The sequence below is a fragment of the Triticum urartu genome, chromosome 1A (genome assembly GCF_056163025.1).
Source record: "Triticum urartu cultivar PI428250 chromosome 1A, HENAU_Tu73, whole genome shotgun sequence".
Classification (NCBI taxonomy): Eukaryota; Viridiplantae; Streptophyta; class Magnoliopsida; order Poales; family Poaceae; genus Triticum; species Triticum urartu.
Genome location: NC_141873.1, coordinates 96,198,609 through 96,216,552, shown reverse-complemented (window position 1 = coordinate 96,216,552; position 17,944 = coordinate 96,198,609). Strand labels below are relative to the sequence as shown.

Sequence of the window (17,944 nt, the reverse complement as noted above, 5' to 3'; positions counted from 1 at the left end):
AGATCAGGGGAAAAAAGGTTAACCACACGAGGAGCCACACACGACTGTAACACATATAGGCGGCTCCCACCAACCACGGCGACGGCGGCAGCGGCCACGGAGGAGGGCGGCGGATCAGCGGCGCCGGCGATGGCGTACGTGGCGGCGGTGGAGGGCGCGGCCGCGGCGCTCCGGTCGGTGCTGTCGCGCGCGCAGCAGGCGGCGGCGCGGGCGGGGCGCGCGCCGGAGTCGGTGCGCGTGGTGGCCGTGAGCAAGACGAAGCCCGTGGGCGTCATCCGCGGCGTGTACGACGCCGGCCACCGCTGCTTCGGCGAGAACTACGTCCAGGAGCTCATCGACAAGGCCCCCCAGGTTGTACCCCCAGCTGAGAAGCTCGAAATTTTTATCCCCCTTTCTGGCCGCGTGAATGAACTGCTGATTTGGAACGTGAATGGAGAACAAGTCGCTTAGTGATTTCATTCCAGAGTTATCACCTATGTTCAGTTAGCATTTGAGCTGGGGTTTCAATAGGTGCTCATTATTCGTACGCCCTGTACACCACAGATGAATTAGGCCATGCCAGAAAACATATGAATTGATGAGCAATAGGAATTTTGCCAACTGGTTAAATTCAATGTAGATATTCTATTGGAATCCTGTACTATGTGATCCGTGGGAGAAATTCTAAGGTTTATGGTCCTAAAAAACAAATAACCACCTTTGGAGGAAAATTTATAAGGATTGAAATCCTACAAAATTCCTGTGATTCAAATAGGCCCCAAATATATAAAGACCATCCGAATGTCCATGTTCGCTTTGTTTGCTATCCTCTGTCAATGTTACGCAGGAAGCTTGGTTCGCACCCGCTATCTTCTGGCAATGTTATGCAGGAAGCTTGGTTCGCACCAGAGGGTACAAACATATCCCGTATAGAGGTGTATGCCGAACATCAGACATTACTTCATATAACCAACCAATATTCGAAGATTTGGCCATATTTTCCCAGCAATTGAAAGTTTTCCACTCTTAATGATTTCGGAAATATTCCAAACAGTTAAATTGCTATACTTGCATGGTAGTGCAGGGCTTGAGAACTATGTTTCATAGTCCGTAAAATCAGTGACCTAATTCTTTTCAGTCATTGAGTTGTCTGAGCAAGTGTTCTTCTTGTTGCAGCTTCCAGAGGATATTGAGTGGCACTTCATTGGGAACCTGCAGAGCAACAAAGCCAAAGCCCTGCTAGGTTAGTGTCTTCATTCTTGTTTGGATATTCTGGCAGATACAAGTCTTCTTAACTTTCGATTTTCAGTTGCTTAGGTTTGCCGCTCTTAAATAGTTATATATTACTCACACCACTTATTTTTATCTTGCCCTGTATGATTTGTCCTAAATAAGGTTTTAGATAGGTAACAAATGCAATAAATTAGGAGTATTTACAGAATAATGTGGCTTGGTGTTGACAAATGCTTGAGTCTGGTGTCTTGGCTCAAGAGATGGTTAAGTACTAGTTACTTTATTCTAGAATAATTGGCTGGTTTCGTTTCGTATTGCGGTGTGCGATCTCTGTTTGTAAACTGTTTCTTCATTAATGAATGACAGAGCTCATGTTTCATCTATAAAAAGTTAGAGATATTCCTATTTTACTTAATATATGTGTTCACTTCTGTACACAAGTTCATACCTGATATCTTCTCTACTTTATTGCTCACTATTGAGCTAATTTTATTCTTCTTAACCTACAGCTGGTGTACCAAGTCTTGACATGGTTGAGAGCGTAGACGACGAGAAGGTATATGAACAGTTTATGTTGTCTTGTGGTTTATTCGACTGCAATTTTGTTCTAGTTTATGTTGCCTTCTTAAGGGTATATTTTTGCCTAGTCAAGAAAAAGTATGTTTTCCAGGCTTAGCTTTATTCTTATTGTATTTTCCATAATAATATTTTATTGCGCCACTAGGCCTTGAAATGTGTTGGCATCTTTCTGGGTTTTTTTTCTCTCAATAAAAATGCAAAGCTTGTCTCTCTCCATTCATCTTGTTGCAAGACCAGATTCTCGATTGTGCATCTGCAACGAGGTTGAATCTAATATTTGTTTCTTTTTTCAGATCGCAAATCGTCTTGATCGGGTGGTAGCTGATTTGGGGAGAAAACCTCTTAAGGTCTTGGTCCAAGTTAACACAAGTGGAGAAGAATGTGGGTACTCTAGTTCTCTTCTTTAATACAGTTGTGAACATGCTGGCTTGATACGCAATTTCTCAATATGAGAACCTGTGTCTTTAGTTCTGAGCACTGGTACGCAGCACATTGTTTGTAGCTACTGTTAGGTGTTTGTTAGTAATGAGCTTTGCTAGATGACGGCATATTATACCTGTCCGAGGATTGCTAGGCTGAAGATATGTGGTCCTCAGACCCTGTTACTATTTTGCAGCAAAATTTGGAGTAGATCCCTCAGGGTGTGTGGGATTAGCAAAACATGTCAAGTCAAGCTGCCCAAATCTTGTATTTTCTGGTTTGATGACAATTGGAATGCTTGATTACTCCTCAACTCCAGAGAATTTCAAGGTATATTCTGAAGCACAAACTTAATTGGACTGATATGCTTCATAGGGCTAATTTGTGCTGCTTGCTGAATGCTTAGGCATTGACTAGTTGCCGGAAGGAGGTATGCGATGAACTTGGAATACCAGAAGAGCAGTGCGAGCTGTCAATGGGCATGTCTGCTGATTTTGAGCAGGCGGTAAGGAACATGTTACAAGAAGATAACTCAGAGATATACAAACTGAATATAATGTCTAATGACATGTACTTTTATTTTGTGTGCGTTTATGCAGATTGAAATGGGCAGCACAAATGTCAGGGTTGGATCAACCATATTTGGTGCAAGAGAATACCCAAAGAAGAACTAGGATAATTACAGGGTTTTATTGTGAGACCGTGCATCTAACAGCTGCAGTATTGGTGGTAAATAAATATCTATTTCCACCGATATTTACACTTCGATGTTTTACGCAAGTGCCATAAATAAGGATATTGTTTTGTCATGTGTCTCCTATTATTAGACATTCAGAGAGCACTGGAATTCCAACTTCCCGATTCATCAGTAGCTTCCCAATAATGTCCACATTAAAATCCCTTATGTCAGTCGACGTTTGTGATCAGCCAGAAATCCTGATATTGTATTTGTCCGTGATGTTTCTTGGTAGCCTAAAAGTAATGAACAAATCCTTTGATTTCCATCATTATATAACTTCTTTTTGTAACGCATCTTTTGCATAAGGTACCAAACCACTTCAGAGCATCTCTATCACATTCCCAATACTTACCCCCCAAAAACAACTTATTGGGAGGCTCCCAAGAAAATTCTGTTTATTAGGAGGCTGTGAACTAGCGGATCATCTAAACTTAATTTCTTTTGCTAGTTCACACCCCCTTTTGCATGAAATATGAATCTCAACTATATTTTCATATCATTGTAGAAAAAAGAAAAGGACAAGGAAAAAGAGATAAAAGTAACCTTTGGCCATTTCGCCGAACACCCTGCGACACCGGCCATGGACACCGCGGGGGGAGGCGTAGAGGGGAGCCTCGCCGACGCTCAAGTCCAAGGCAACAATAGTCGGGAGGTGGCAGTTGCCAGAGCAACAATAGTTTTATGATTAGCAACGTTTGACGTATCTTTTAGTCAACTGTTACCCGTGCTTGCTTTAGCGTAGCAATTCGTCTAGCAAATCATGTACATCTGTTATTATTTCTCTATGGTCACTGGCATTTCATGGTTCCCGGAGAATTCATACACTTGGGAGAAAAGCATTTTCTCACAGCCATTTTCTAATATCCCATTCCTTCCCTTCCATTTTCTAATATCCCATTCCTTCCCTTTCATAATAGTCGGGAGGTGTATAAGGTTCGACGTGCTACAAGGTCATCAGGTGCAGGTGCACATGAGGTCTCTTTGATCTCTCGAGTGTTACACTTCCTGAAGCCCCAACCCTGTACTTTCTGAACCCAAGGCCAGGGCTAGGGATGGAGAGGGTGCCCGCAGTGTTTGTTGACGGGCCCACCACTAAGTGAAATGTTTGTTGACGGGCCCACCACTAAGTGAAATCTTCTATGCTTAGAAACGAAACTGTTGACGAGAGTCGATGTTCCCCCTCTGCCGTAGCTGGTGTTGCTTGGGCAGATTTTTGTCTCATCACAAGGGGGGAAAATGACACTGAATCATCTTTGCAGACTAGCAACACATTATGGATATGAAGACAGATATGATAAATAGTGAAATTCACTCTTCGATTACAAATATTAGTTTGACAGATCTCTAATTGACGCGAGATGAAAGATTGTACGGCTCAAATTTATCGACTAAAACTACAGGGCCTGCTGCTGACTTGCAGTAGGGAACAAGCTCATCAAATAAAACCCCTATCTTAACCTGCGGCTGACTGGCGGTTTAGGAGGAATTCTCATCAGTTTAGGAGGAATTCTCATCAATATGATTCGACCATTCTTTCTCCTACGATTCTGGAAACTTGGTTGTGTGGCCTCCACTACCATGAATTGGAACTTGGAACACTTTCGATAGGATAATGCACGAAGCGGAGCAGACGAAGAAGGGTCTTTGGTTGTTCTCGAGCTTTGTTAACCTGCAAGCTTACAATAGATAATGCAAAAATTTCACATGGTCGCATCCTAATGCCCTCACAGCCATGCACCGTTTGATTTGTTTAAACACCAAGTCACATTGCTTGAATTTGATCCCCATTAATAAGCACAAGTGCTCAAAGTTGTCCCAAGAGTGAGCTTTTCAGTGTGGAGTTACTCGTCATGATCTAGAATTCTCTGTGACATGTATAGTGGCTCATCACTGGCTGTTGGCCTGATCTCCTACCACTACAATATATATGCATATGTGGAGGCTTATGTGTGGTTTGGTGGGGTAAATGGAGTAAGCAAATCTTAATTTCAGTTATTGCAAAGTTAAATAAGCATCCAAAACTAGTACTACCTCTCTCTCAGTTTACAGGACGTGCACGTACCCCTAGGTCGTCAATTTGACCAACCTAATACAAGTCATATATTACAAAAAATATACTAACATAAACTTTGGAGTTTTTACTTTCAAAAGGTATAATTTTTGTGTTATATAGTTTATATTAGGGTGATAAAATTGGCAATCTAGATATACGCGCAAGACTTGTAAACTGAAACGGAGGTAGTACAATGAAGCCTTGTCATTCCAGTCACAGGAAGATTGATGGGAAAGTGTGCAAAAAGGAAAAGAATTATCTGAGAGTAGGGATGAAAATGGAGTGGAAACTTTCCGTTTTTCCGGAGAAAAAATGGAAACGGAAACGGAAATTTGCAAAACGAAAGTGGAAATGGAATTTTTTTATGCGGAAACGGAAACAAAAATGGAACGATGTTTTCCAGTGGAACATGCATGGAAATGGAACTTTCCGTTTCCGTGAATATGGAATTTCTGTTTTTACTATCTCTACTCCTAATGGAGCAGTTGGTAGTCTCCGCCGGTCAATTTTCGTCCCACCTTCCCTGGTTTTTTTTGGTACTTCGTCCCACCTCCGGCTTTCCACCGTTCCCCCGCATCTTACCTCCCAACCAATAAAAAAAACGTCAAGATACAACTACGCCCATTCTGAACCGCGCCGGTTCACAGCTAGAAAAAACCCCTACAACGATCAATCACGGTTAACCTACGAAATGACGGGCTGATCGATCTGATCGTCTTGACCTCGATCCCATTGCGAGCCGCGGTCATTCGTCCCCGCCCCTCAAACCCTTGGCCGCCATCACAAACCCTGAAACCCTTGTCCGCCGCCACAAGCGCTCATACCGTAGGTCTCTTTCATAGCGTGCAGTCTTACCCCGGCGACGACGCCGTCCGGGTGCAAAGACAGGCTCACGTCCCCGATCCGTCGCTCTTCAGCGGACATGCGTGCGATCCAGTCGCCGCCGGAGTGGCGATTGCAAAATCAGGTGTCAGGTGTGGCGTTTACATATTCCTACCTTTACAATTACTACTCTTACAAATCTGCATCTCTGATCGGTTCCGTGGATCCAGTCGCTGCCGGAGTGGCGATTGCAAAATCAGGTGTCAGGTGTGGCGTTTACATATTCCTACCTTTACAATTACTACTCTTACAAATCTGCATCTCTGATCGGTTCCGTGGTCGTACTGGTATTGTGATCTCGGTTCAACATCCTCAACTGTGCCATACCTCTTGCTCTCATTTTATCAGCCCTAAATTGAATCATCTCATTGCAAGGAACTCAGTTTTCGTGCACATAACTGACAGGAGTTTGGGCCTGGTGCCGGCCCCAGGGTGGGGTGTCATCAGCAGCAGCATCTGGAGGTTAGTTGACACAAACATAAGGTAGGTAAGAGGCTTGACTCTAATTGGTGACATGCAAAAGTTAAGGTTTCTATGCCAACAGGAAATAGTCAGATGGTTGAAAATGATTGAGTGCAGGTAGATGCTGGATGAACAAAATCGTTCAGAGTGGGAAATAATGTCATCCTTCCATATGAACCACCGTTTTGAATGGGAAATGTTTGTCACTAATTGACAGCCATACCTGTTTATCACTATTTGACAGCCCCAAATGCTTGCAGGTGGTGAATCATCAAGTGGCAACAGGCATCGGTGACGGTGTCATCGAGTTTGCATCTCACAACTGCAGAGGATCTCCATTTTCCATCCTCGAAACAGCATCACATGCAAAAAGTGTCACAAACATAAGGTAGTTATAACACTTTAATCTAATAGTGCACATAATTATGTGAATACGAAAAGTGCACATAACTCATGCGTAGCAGATTATGATAGGTTAAAGCATGCTCGTAGAATTAACTTCAACAGTTATCACGCTATGAAAGCTTGCGAATGTTCGTTAACACATGTGTAGTACTTTCTCATGGAAATGCTGCATACCTGTAGAAACGTCCTCTTCTGGTAGCTGATCAACCGCCCTGCTTCTTGAATTACCCATGTGTACCTATGAAATTAATTGCTATACATCAGTTAACTGCTGTATAGGCAATGAGAATATACTGTAAGCTGGCATGAATAGGTACAGGCTGGATGAATAAAATTGTTCAGAGTGGGAAATAATGTCATCCTCCCATATGAACCACCGTTTTGAATGGGAAATGTTTGTCACTATTTGACAGCCATACCTGTTTATCACTATTTGACAGTATGTGCACACAGGTGGTGAATCATCAAGTGGCAACAGGCATCGGGGACGGTGTCATCGAGTTTGCATCTCACAGGTTCAGAGGATCTCCATTTTCCATCCTCGAAACAGCATCACATGCAAAAAGTGACACAAACATAAGGTAGTTATAACACTTTAATCTAATAGGTTCCATGCAATAATAAACAATCTAGCAGTCTATGCCATCTGAAAAAAGTCAACGGTCTTATGCCAATACAGCATTTAACTGATGTATAGCAATTAATTTCATAGGTACACATGGGTAATTCAAGAAGCAGGGCGGTTGATCAGCTACCAGAAGAGGAAGTTTCTACAGGTGTGCAGCATTTCTATGAGAAATTACTACACATGTGTTAACGAACATTCGCAAGCTTTCATAGCGTGATAACTGTTGAAGTTAAATCTACGGGCATGCTTTAACCTATCATAATCTGCTACGCATGAGTTATGTGCACTTTTCGTATTCACATAATTAATGCATAATGCTTTTCAGTCCTTACAAGATGTACAATAGTTGAAGATAACAATGCAAGCATCTTACCCATAGCGGAGACTGGTGTGGACAATTCAGCTACTGTTACAGGTATAGAGCTTGTGTGACTATTGTTGGGAATGTTGCCATGTAGGTACGACGTTTATAACATTGTCCTTATATTCATGTTGGTTGTCATCCTACAGATGGAGAGCATAAAGAGGATTCATTCACAGCTCCGAATACCAATGCTTTGGATTTTAGTTTAGATGAATATGGTACTCTCTCAGCCTCATTACAAATGTCAAGATTGTTATAACCATATTTTTGTAGTGTATATTTCATTGATTTTTTGTTATTTACTGGGTATCACTATACAGGTGGAACAAGTTCACCACGGATTAAAGACCTTCATGATGGTTCGTTGTTGGGTTCCAACCATCTAATTCTTGATAGTCACCCTACTATTGGTCATTTTCATTAACAACATGTGCCTATGCTGCATATATTGGTGTTCTACAGAGGGTGAACCTCCAGACGAATATATCAACGGTGGGACAAATCTATCAGGTACTCCCACGGATGCTTGTCTAACATCGAATATGACCTTATGTACAGATGTTGTGAAAAAGCATTACCATCTTTCTGTTTGATATTTTTGACATGCTGCAGACGAAATCAGATGCGGGAATCAAAGTCATATATCAAAGGAACCTGACAACACACAAATGCTTTCAGCTAAGGATATAAAAAAAATCCAAGATGTCGTGTTACAAATAGAGGATCAACAGCGCTGCTTGTCGAAATCTGGTAATTTGTGAAGGCATTTAACTTGTGGACATGTTTTCAGGTATTTTGCTATATGCAATGGCTGTTTTTATTCACTAACTACCGTATGTTTAATATGCGTTGTAGACCCTAAGGAACTTAACAAAGCCTTGAGGTGGGAAACTTATCGCATTAGCAAAAAACAGGGTTTGAAAATACAACAAGTCGATGGCCACATCGTTCAACGTCGTGCCCTAGGTGATATCACGAATGTTCGTCAACCTAAGCTTGTGACATCGGGTAGTCATTGTTTATCTATTTGTATGCGTGGCTTCCCCTTGGTATACCATCGTATAATACTAACCCATCGTTCTGAATCAGATGACTTCAATGTCACAAAAGATAATGCTGCACTAATGGAAGAAGAACGCAAAAGAGCCCATAGAAACGCCCTGAGGAGAGCTTCTTATCGTAGGAAAAAAGAACTTGCTCTTGAAGAAGATAAACTCCGCGCCATTAATTTGTCTGGTAAGAATCAAGTGTTCTAACCATTACCAATTAATTTTTGTGTAACATTTATTAACCATGTTCAACCAGACAACGCAACTAGCTCTGCCTATACAACATTATTATCGCATCCTGATTCAGCATATACTGCTACATCGACAGAGACATATGGTCTGGTTAACGACAATGATCAAAATGGTAATTGACTTGTTAATAATGGATTCATCAATGTGGGAATATTATTTTTTACTTTCTACATTTAAAGTATGGTTTCAATGACACCAGACATTGACGAGAATATACTTGAAGAAACATGTCTGGTAACCGAGGAAGATTGCAAAAGAGATCATATAAATGCACTTAGGAGGGCAGCTTATCGGAGGAGAAAGGATAAGTTAGAATCAAGTGAAAATCTACGGATGCTATCTAATTTAGGTAAATATTTATGTTATTAATTCACGGCGTTTAAGAACATAACTTAATGTAGTCGATGCAAATACCCTAGCGTCATATGCTTGATCTTAATGCAAATTTATCATTGTTGGGTCCGAGAAGAATGTTCTGGTATTCATTTCTCACTAAAACAATATTTTCCAATTACAATATTACCGCCTCACTAATGATGCTTGCACACATTATTTTAAAAATTCCACGGCTGATATCCCTAAATATGCAGACACATTCCACGATGATGCAACATTACCCCCTCCGTCATTAGACGCCTCCGGTGTTACCCATGACAACGAGGGATCTAAGAGGATACAGAGAAACTCTCGTAGCCGAGCATTTTATCACAAGAAAAATGAGGAACTAACGGTTGATGATAGAGATGATTTGAATGAAAAGATACGAGGGAAGCGCGTGCAGCGCCGCAAAAGCAGGTCGGATATTGAGAAGGGGCAGTCAAGTGCTCAAAGGAAGGCCTGTTATGCTAAAAGGAAAAATACCCCGTGCAAAGAATCTCTCGCACTCCCTCGTCCAGACATTACTAACTCAACAGCTGATAGTCTCGCAATCCCCCTCTCTCGGGCTGCCGACGATGGTTCATCGGATGGCGACCCTCCCCCGGTCATGCCGAATTACGGTGTTTGCACCCCTGGTATGTAATCGATTTTCTTCTATTCTGATGCAACTTCTCAGCAACCTTATACTGACCGGATCAGGTCTTTGTCCCTGACTGTTCAACTATAATGCAGACGACATCAATGTGTTCCGAGAGCCCATCATGGGCGATGAGCCGACACCAGCCGAAATGATGGATGAGGAGTACTACTTGTATCGTGACCAAGGTATGGTCAAGTCTGTTTTAGGAAGGCTAGGATCTTCATTGTAGTTGTATATATATATATATGTCAATATTATTTTCATGATCATGTTTCAACGAATGCCTATAGGATCCGATAATGATGCATTCGAGGATGACGAGGAAGCTAGCATGACGTCTTTTATATCTGGCGAGGTTGATCCATTAGACTGTGTGTACACAAACATACCAGACCACACCCACATCCTGAAGCTCGACACAAACTGCAAACACTGCAAGGCCATAAAGTTTGTTTCTGAGACTGACGGATTCTGCTGTCGCAATGGACAGATCGAGCTTAAACAACCGGAACCAATCCCAGAGCTTATGAGGCTATGGTCCAGCATGGATGCTGATTCCAGACATTTTCGTGAGAACATACGGTTCTTCAATGGGCATTTCGCCTTCACAACCCTTGGCGTCAGCCTTGATGAGAACTACACGAACATGAAGTCTGGGGTATACACATTCCGGGTACACGGAACCATCTATCACAATGTGCATTCGTTCGGGCCTAGCTCACGTCCAGAACATCTGCAGTTGTACTTCTATGATGACGACCCAACCATAACCCATCGTAAGGTGGCCACAAATCAATTAGATCAAGAGGTCGTGAAGAAGTTAGTAGACATACTTAAAGAGAACCCTTACTCCCAGCAATTTAGGAGTTTGGGTGCACACAAGGGGAACCTTGATGATTATAGGATAGACCTAAACACCGATAAGAGGCTTGATCAAAGAAAATATAATAGACCTTTGTCATCTGAGGTTGCTGCAATTTGGGTTGAGGGCAGCGACCTGGCAAAAAGGTTTGACCGTAGGATAACACTTTATGGTAACAACAATGAAAGGCATAGCATACGCGTGTCATCCGAAGCATATGACCCGTTGTCTTATCCCCTATTCTATCCAAGGGGCGAACTAGGTTGGCATCCGAAACTACCTAAACGTAATGTTCCTTGGGAGGCTGTACTACATCCTCAACTTGTCCAAGATGATGATGAGGATGCAGGTATGACATCTGTGTACCTTTTTGTTTCAATACATGAATTATTTCTAAAGGTAAGCATTGTTTTGATCATATACTATCGTGTGCAGAGGGAAATAACAGGTTGTGCGTCTCCGTCAGAGACTACTACTGTTATATGCTGCAGACACGGCCTACAATCTTCAATCCCATACTCTGTGGAGCACGACTGCTGCAACAATGGGCTGTTGACATGTACGTTAAGATTGAGAGCTGTCAATTGAGGTGGTACAGGAAGAACCAGATGCAGATTCGTGCCGACTTGTATAAAGGAGTGGTTGATGCCATCACTTCAGGGGAGACACGGGCAAGCGCTGTTGGGGTTAGAATAGTGCTCCCTGGTACATACCCTGGTGGCGACCGCGACATGAAGAAGAGACATATGGATGCCATGGCAATTGTCCATACATACGGGAAGCCAGACATCTTCCTCACCATGACTTGCAATCCTAAATGGGACGAGATAACAAACGAGTTGCTGCCTGGTCAGACGGCGCAAGACCGACCTGATATTGTGGCTCGTGTGTTCTATGGCAAACTAGAGCACATGAAGTACATGTTGTTCAAGAAGCATATCCTGGGTGTTGTAGTTGCTTACGTATACGTAGTCGAGTTCCAAAAAAGGGGCCTCCCCCACACACATTTTTTGTTGATCATGGACTCAACATATAAGCTTATCGTCCCGGAACAGTATGACCGACTCATTTCCGCGGAGCTCCCAGACAAGCATAAGTATCCGGAATTGTATGCAATGGTGGTAAAGCATATGATGCACGGACCATGTGGTGCTCTCAACCCGAAGAATGTTTGCATGCAAGAAAACGGTTGCAAGTGCAGATATCCACGGGCATTCAATGAGAACACAGCACAGGGGAAGGACTCATACCCAGTGTATCGACGGAGAGACGATGGAAGACGTGCTAAGGTCAGAGGGAAGATGCTGGACAACAGATGGGTTGTGCCTTATAACCCATACCTACTGCGGATGTTCAATTGCCACATCAACGTTGAGGTCTGCTCTAGCATTAAGGCTGTGAAATATCTTTACAAGTACATTTACAAGGGCCATGATAAGGCTTCTTTCAGCATCGATCAGCCCGACGCTGATGGTAACATTGATGAGATCAAGAGGTACGTTGACGCTAGGTGGGTCACACCTCCGGAGGCTATGTGGAGGATATTTGGCTTCCCACTTTGCGCCAATTACCCGCCTGTCTTGCAGTTGCCCCTTCATCTCCCTAATATGCACAGGGTTGCGTTCAATGCGCAGGCTGACTTGAAGAATGTTGTAGCCTCCGAAAATGCTTCAAAATCCATGTTAACGGAGTATTTCAAGGCTAACCTAGAACACCCTTGGGCTAGGCATATATTGTACAAGGATTTTCCCGGAAGCTTTACATGGCAGAAGAAAAATAAGTATTGGAAGCCGCGGGTCGAGCGTTTTCAAATTGGGCGCATAGTGTCAGCCAATCCTGCCAAGGGGGAGCGATACTACCTGCGGGTGTTGCTTAACCATGTTACGGGCAAAACATCCTTCGACGACTTGCTCACCGTGGATGGCGTGCTATGTGGGAGCTTTAGAGAGGCTGCTGAAAGGTTGGGACTCATCGAGGCAGACAACACGCTCGACGACTGTCTTAATGAGGCTGAGCAGTGGGCGATGCCATGTTCACTTAGGAGGCTCTTCGCAACCATCTTGGTTCACTGCGAGCCAGGCGATGTGCGTGGATTATGGGATCGGCACTTCGAGGCTATGTCAGATGACTATCGTCGATCACGCACGTGCACTGACGAGGTGGAGCAGATGGTGTTGCTTGACATTAGGGGAATGTTGCAGTCAATGGGTAAAGACATTGTTGATTTCTCTCTTCCAAACATAGATGATGCGTTTGACCCTACAGAGGGCGAGGCAAGAGAGGTTATCGAGGAATCAACCATTGAGTTTGACATGGATGACACAAAATTGGCATCTTCACTCAACATGGAGCAGAGGGCCGCATACGATGAGATACTAGGGGCTGTTGAACGCGGTGATGGGGGTGTTTTCTTTGTTGATGGCCCTGGAGGTACAGGTAAGACCTTCCTATATAGGGCGATGCTTGCCAAGGTGAGAAGTCAGGGCAAGATTGGTATTGCTACCGCGACGTCCGGCATCGCCGCTTCTATCATGCCTGGCGGCAGGACTGCCCACTCCAGGTTCAAGATCCCATTGAGTTGCGAGGATGGAGCCTCGTGCAGCTTCACCAAGCAGAGTGGGACCGCCAAGCTGCTACGGATGGCCTCCTTGATCATATGGGACGAGGCCAGCATGACAAAGCGACAAGCGGTTGAGGCATTGGATAATAGCATGCGCGACATAATGGGAATACGCGACCGACCCTTTGGAGGAAAGACTGTTGTTTTTGGCGGGGACTTTAGGCAGGTTCTTCCGGTCATCAGAAGGGGGTCGCGGGGCCAGATAATTGATGCAACCCTCCGAAGCTCTCATCTATGGAAGGGCATGCGTCAGCTTCGGCTCATCACCAACATGAGGGCTCATAATGACACGTGGTTTGCCGATTACTTGCTAAGGGTCGGCAATGGCACTAAGGAAGTTGATGATCAAGGCAACATAGTACTCCCTGAAGATATTTGTCTGCTGTCTACAGGCGAGGTTGACGACCTGGATAAGCTTATTGAGCATGTATTTCCGAGTCTAGAGGACAACATGGCTGATTCGAGTTACATGACATCTCGAGCAATCCTTTCCACAACTAACGACAATGTAGACAAAATAAACATCCGCATGATAGAGCGTTTTCATGGAGATGAAGTAATCTACCATAGTTTTGATAGTGCGGAGGATGACCCATATGGGTACTATGCTCAGGAGTTTCTTAATGGATTGACTCCTAACGGGCTTCCTCCGCATGCTCTAAAACTAAAGCTGAACTGCCCTATGATACTTCTAAGGAACATTGATCCAGCTAATGGGCTTTGTAATGGCACTAGGCTTGTTGTTAGAGGTTTTGAGAGGAACACCATTGATGCAGAAATCGTGATTGGACAACACGCTGGCAGGAGGGTCTTCCTTCCTCGAATACCTCTCTGCCCATCTGAAAATGATATGTTTCCGTTCAAGTTTAAGAGAAAACAATTTCCTATAAGGCTTAGCTTTGCTATGACCATTAACAAGGCTCAAGGGCAGACCATCCCGATTGTTGGTGTCTACCTACCCAATCCCGTGTTCTCACATGGTCAGCTCTATGTTGCTTCGTCTCGAGCCACCGCGAAGAGAAACATAAAGATACTCATTCAGAAGGAGAAGCCGAAGGAGAAGACCAACAAGCATAAGGACAATCCAAAAAAGCGTAAAAGAACTAGCGTGTCCTTACTGACCTCGATGAAGAACATCGTCTACAAGGAAGTCCTTACAGGTTGAAGACCCGTTAATATCAAGGCAGGTTTTGTAATGACAGAGCAATTACTCATGCGATTGTCTAGACATGATGTAATTCATTTTTCTACATGTATTTTTTAATATGTTATTTTGATAGCCGGAGGTATATTCGATCATCGCAAGATACGCACTGCAGTTCAATAATCAGCCGTCATATTGTCACCATCATCGCTGTTATGTTTTTTCTACTATTGTTGTTTTTATGTCGGTGTACATGTCACACAGCGTACTATTTAGTGTGTTAGCTGTAATCCAAATTTAATGATTGGCCTGCTAAATTCATTGCACATGCAAAGGGTCTTTTTTAATTAAGGCAAGTTATCGTACCTGTTCTTATTTATTTTGGTTATTTGATACTATGCTTGACTATAAATTTACATATTATTCTGATATGTCACAACTAAAAGATTCAGAACGGTTTGAATTATAAGACCAACACACGAATAAGGGAAGTTTGTCCAACTTTTGAAATTATATTTTGCATATGTACTTTTAATAATTAATAAAGTGCGTGTAATCCCATTTTCTAATAAGTTTAAATACCCATTAGACTCTGTAGTTTGTGGCAATGCAAATGTCTGTTTGCTGAAGTGTGCAATTTTCGTCAAAAGTTATGTTACCAGTACTTTCACCCAGCTATACTAATTAACTAACATTTCAATTCAAGTTACATATTATCCTTTAGGAATCTCTTTATAGCTTTTGATGAGAGCATGCACTAGATTTATATGGAGCTCCAAGTCCATGATAGATAATTAAACCACAGCAACATGAAACTATGAAAGAAATTACTATAGTTATTTATATAAAGCCTAAAGGATAACATTGGAGGACTTTTTGATGGATTTTTTATGTTGCTAATACTTTGTGACCTGTTATTTAGCATGCAGGTTATTTTTTATTGGCATGTTTAAAACATAGCCTCAAACCAAAATTAGAAATAAATTAATTTTACAAGACGCGGACTTATTAATATATATCCAAAATATAAGATGTCGATGTCTAGATATAATTTCCGGAAACAAATAATATATTATCGGCATACTTAGTATTAATTACGGCATGTGATCATATCCGGTCTTTACAAAATGGCATGTTTAAAATTTTTCATTGTAATCTAATACTTGGTTGATCATGCAGAATCACAAACATGATTCCAGTGAATATATAGTAATTGTAATCATATTAGTTGATTCATTTTTTGATTATGTAGTTATTGTTTCCTTATAAACATCTATAAAATCCTTCACCCTTTAAACAGCCAAACCCAAACCATACCGCTCTTGCACCCTTGCCACTACACCTATCTTTGACATGTCATCATCCAACAACATCGATGGTGCTGATGATCATCAACAAGAACAAGAAGATAAGGAGCTGCACCCTGATGAAGAACCGAGCAGAGATGGGAATGTTGGTGAGGGATCTGCACCGAGATGTAAGAAACTAAAGAAGAATGAGCATATCCTTCCTGTGCAATTCCCATCCATGCTTTCGTCGAACCATTTTTCTAACCTAATCCGACGTCGTGAGGTGCATCACATCCCTCATGCACATCTCCCCTCAGGCTGGGATATCCAGCGTAACACAGGGTCAAGTGCAGCGAGGAAAGACGTTTGGGGATCCAACAACTATGAGATTCTACAGGCACAGAAGCATACTAGCATGTTGGTGCAGGTTTTGATTGAACACATAAATCTTCTGACGAAGTTGGTCGAGAAGCTTATTCAAGAGAGGGACAAGAAGCCAGGACCAGCTGACAAGGACGAAGCATAAGCAAATTTACAGTAATGTTGACATGATAGATTGTTTCTTTTATCATCCCGTGTAACCCTTCGGACTTGAACAATAATAAAGTTTGCTTTTCAGTTCATTTATGGATGCTACGTGTGTCCTAACTATGCTCAATGACAATCTGATTTTCCCTTAATTCTTATTTATAATTCCCTGATTACGCTCTAATTTCTTAAACTAATTATACACGACGATAGCCTGACCAAAAAAACAGCTTAATTTCATAATATAATTTGTCACGCTAACTCTTAGCCGAAAGTCATAATCGTAGGCATGCACACTATCTCTCCCGTCTCTCTATCGGCACCTTCATTTGTACCTTCATTTGTCATTTAGACAGTCGTGATGAAAAATAATAAACTGGTTTCTCCCGTTGTGCAATTATATTATTTGATATAGATGATGATTGTAAAGTTATGTGTTAGGCACGATATATCATTTGTCCCATAGCTACGCACGGGCAGATACCTATATCAAAATTTTATATATCATCAAGTTAATGAAAAAAATTAATATATTATATTTAATTAATATATTTATGTGAATATAAGAAAGGTTAATAAATATCCATAAAAATGAAAGTATGTTTATCAAAGGCAAGTGATAAATCACATGCGTTTTCATAGGCAAGTGATCATAATTTTAATCGTACCGAATATCATGGACCGATTTTGTTATGTACGTTTCCTTGATTAATACATCCCGATTTAATAGGTTGCCGAATATTACATATCTGAATATAGATATTTCACCCATGGGGGCCTAGCCAGCCAAAATCGGATTTTCATCACTTCTTCATTTTCCCGCCGCCCACCATGCTTATATAAATAACCCCCGCTGCCCACTAATTGTCTGTACAGCAAAAGTCATCTCCTCCACGACGACCATGGTGATCTCATACGGATCGATCACATCTAAGAGGGTGGTGGCGCCGGCGCCAGCTCCTGTCACCAGTACACTCATCTCCCCTCCGATGAACAGGCAAGATATAATAATCTTTTCGTACGTCTATTTGCCATCACTATATAACGGTTTTTTCTATTTAAATCATCACCATTGTTTTGCAACTTGTTCTTTTATCTAAAAAGATGGATCACATGGGATACACTATAACATATTAATAGGCTTGGCCATCAAAACATCTATTGTCGGCTTGTTTTCATCTTGTATATTTGTTAAAACCAGATGTAGCAAGCACTAACACAATCACCTGAGTATATTACTATTTTATTAGCATTCATTTATATAGTTCCATAAGTTATTAGATTGATGGTGTGGCTGTAATCTCATTGGGGTTGTTTCTTATAACCACTGGGTACTGCATGTTTTCAAATCCATATTTATCCCATGTGCAATAGTACTGATTGCAAAGAATGCACCTGGACAGAACATGAATAATATGTATAAATTTCACATGATTAG

At 42.1% G+C, this 17,944-nt stretch overlaps 3 protein-coding genes across 3 annotated transcripts; all 3 read left to right on the top strand.

The window, feature by feature from the left end:
* Positions 1–10: 10 nt before the first annotated feature.
* Positions 11–3,215, top strand: LOC125549379 (Putative pyridoxal phosphate-dependent enzyme, YBL036C type). The gene is made up of 7 exons (XM_048712813.2): positions 11–351; positions 1,156–1,222; positions 1,722–1,768; positions 2,085–2,172; positions 2,408–2,541; positions 2,618–2,716; positions 2,811–3,215. Exons 1-7 carry the CDS (start codon positions 130–132, stop codon positions 2,883–2,885), a joined length of 732 nt encoding a protein of 243 aa, XP_048568770.2. The 5' UTR covers positions 11–129; the 3' UTR covers positions 2,886–3,215.
* A 3,396-nt stretch (positions 3,216–6,611) lies between these two features.
* Positions 6,612–11,513, top strand: LOC125553301 (uncharacterized). Its single transcript, XM_087514455.1, has 15 exons — positions 6,612–6,735; positions 7,206–7,333; positions 7,465–7,528; positions 7,706–7,795; positions 7,891–7,962; positions 8,065–8,103; positions 8,207–8,254; positions 8,357–8,494; positions 8,600–8,752; positions 8,834–8,980; positions 9,050–9,157; positions 9,245–9,394; positions 9,636–10,058; positions 10,156–10,248; positions 10,354–11,513. The coding sequence occupies exons 3-15, from the start codon at positions 7,471–7,473 to the stop codon at positions 11,511–11,513; spliced, it is 2,679 nt and encodes an 892-aa protein (XP_087370581.1). The 5' UTR covers positions 6,612–6,735; positions 7,206–7,333; positions 7,465–7,470.
* A 20-nt stretch (positions 11,514–11,533) lies between these two features.
* LOC147990217 (uncharacterized) lies at positions 11,534–14,710 on the top strand. Its single transcript, XM_087537530.1, has one exon. The coding sequence runs from the start codon at positions 11,534–11,536 to the stop codon at positions 14,708–14,710; it is 3,177 nt and encodes a 1,058-aa protein (XP_087393656.1).
* Positions 14,711–17,944: the final 3,234 nt, after the last annotated feature.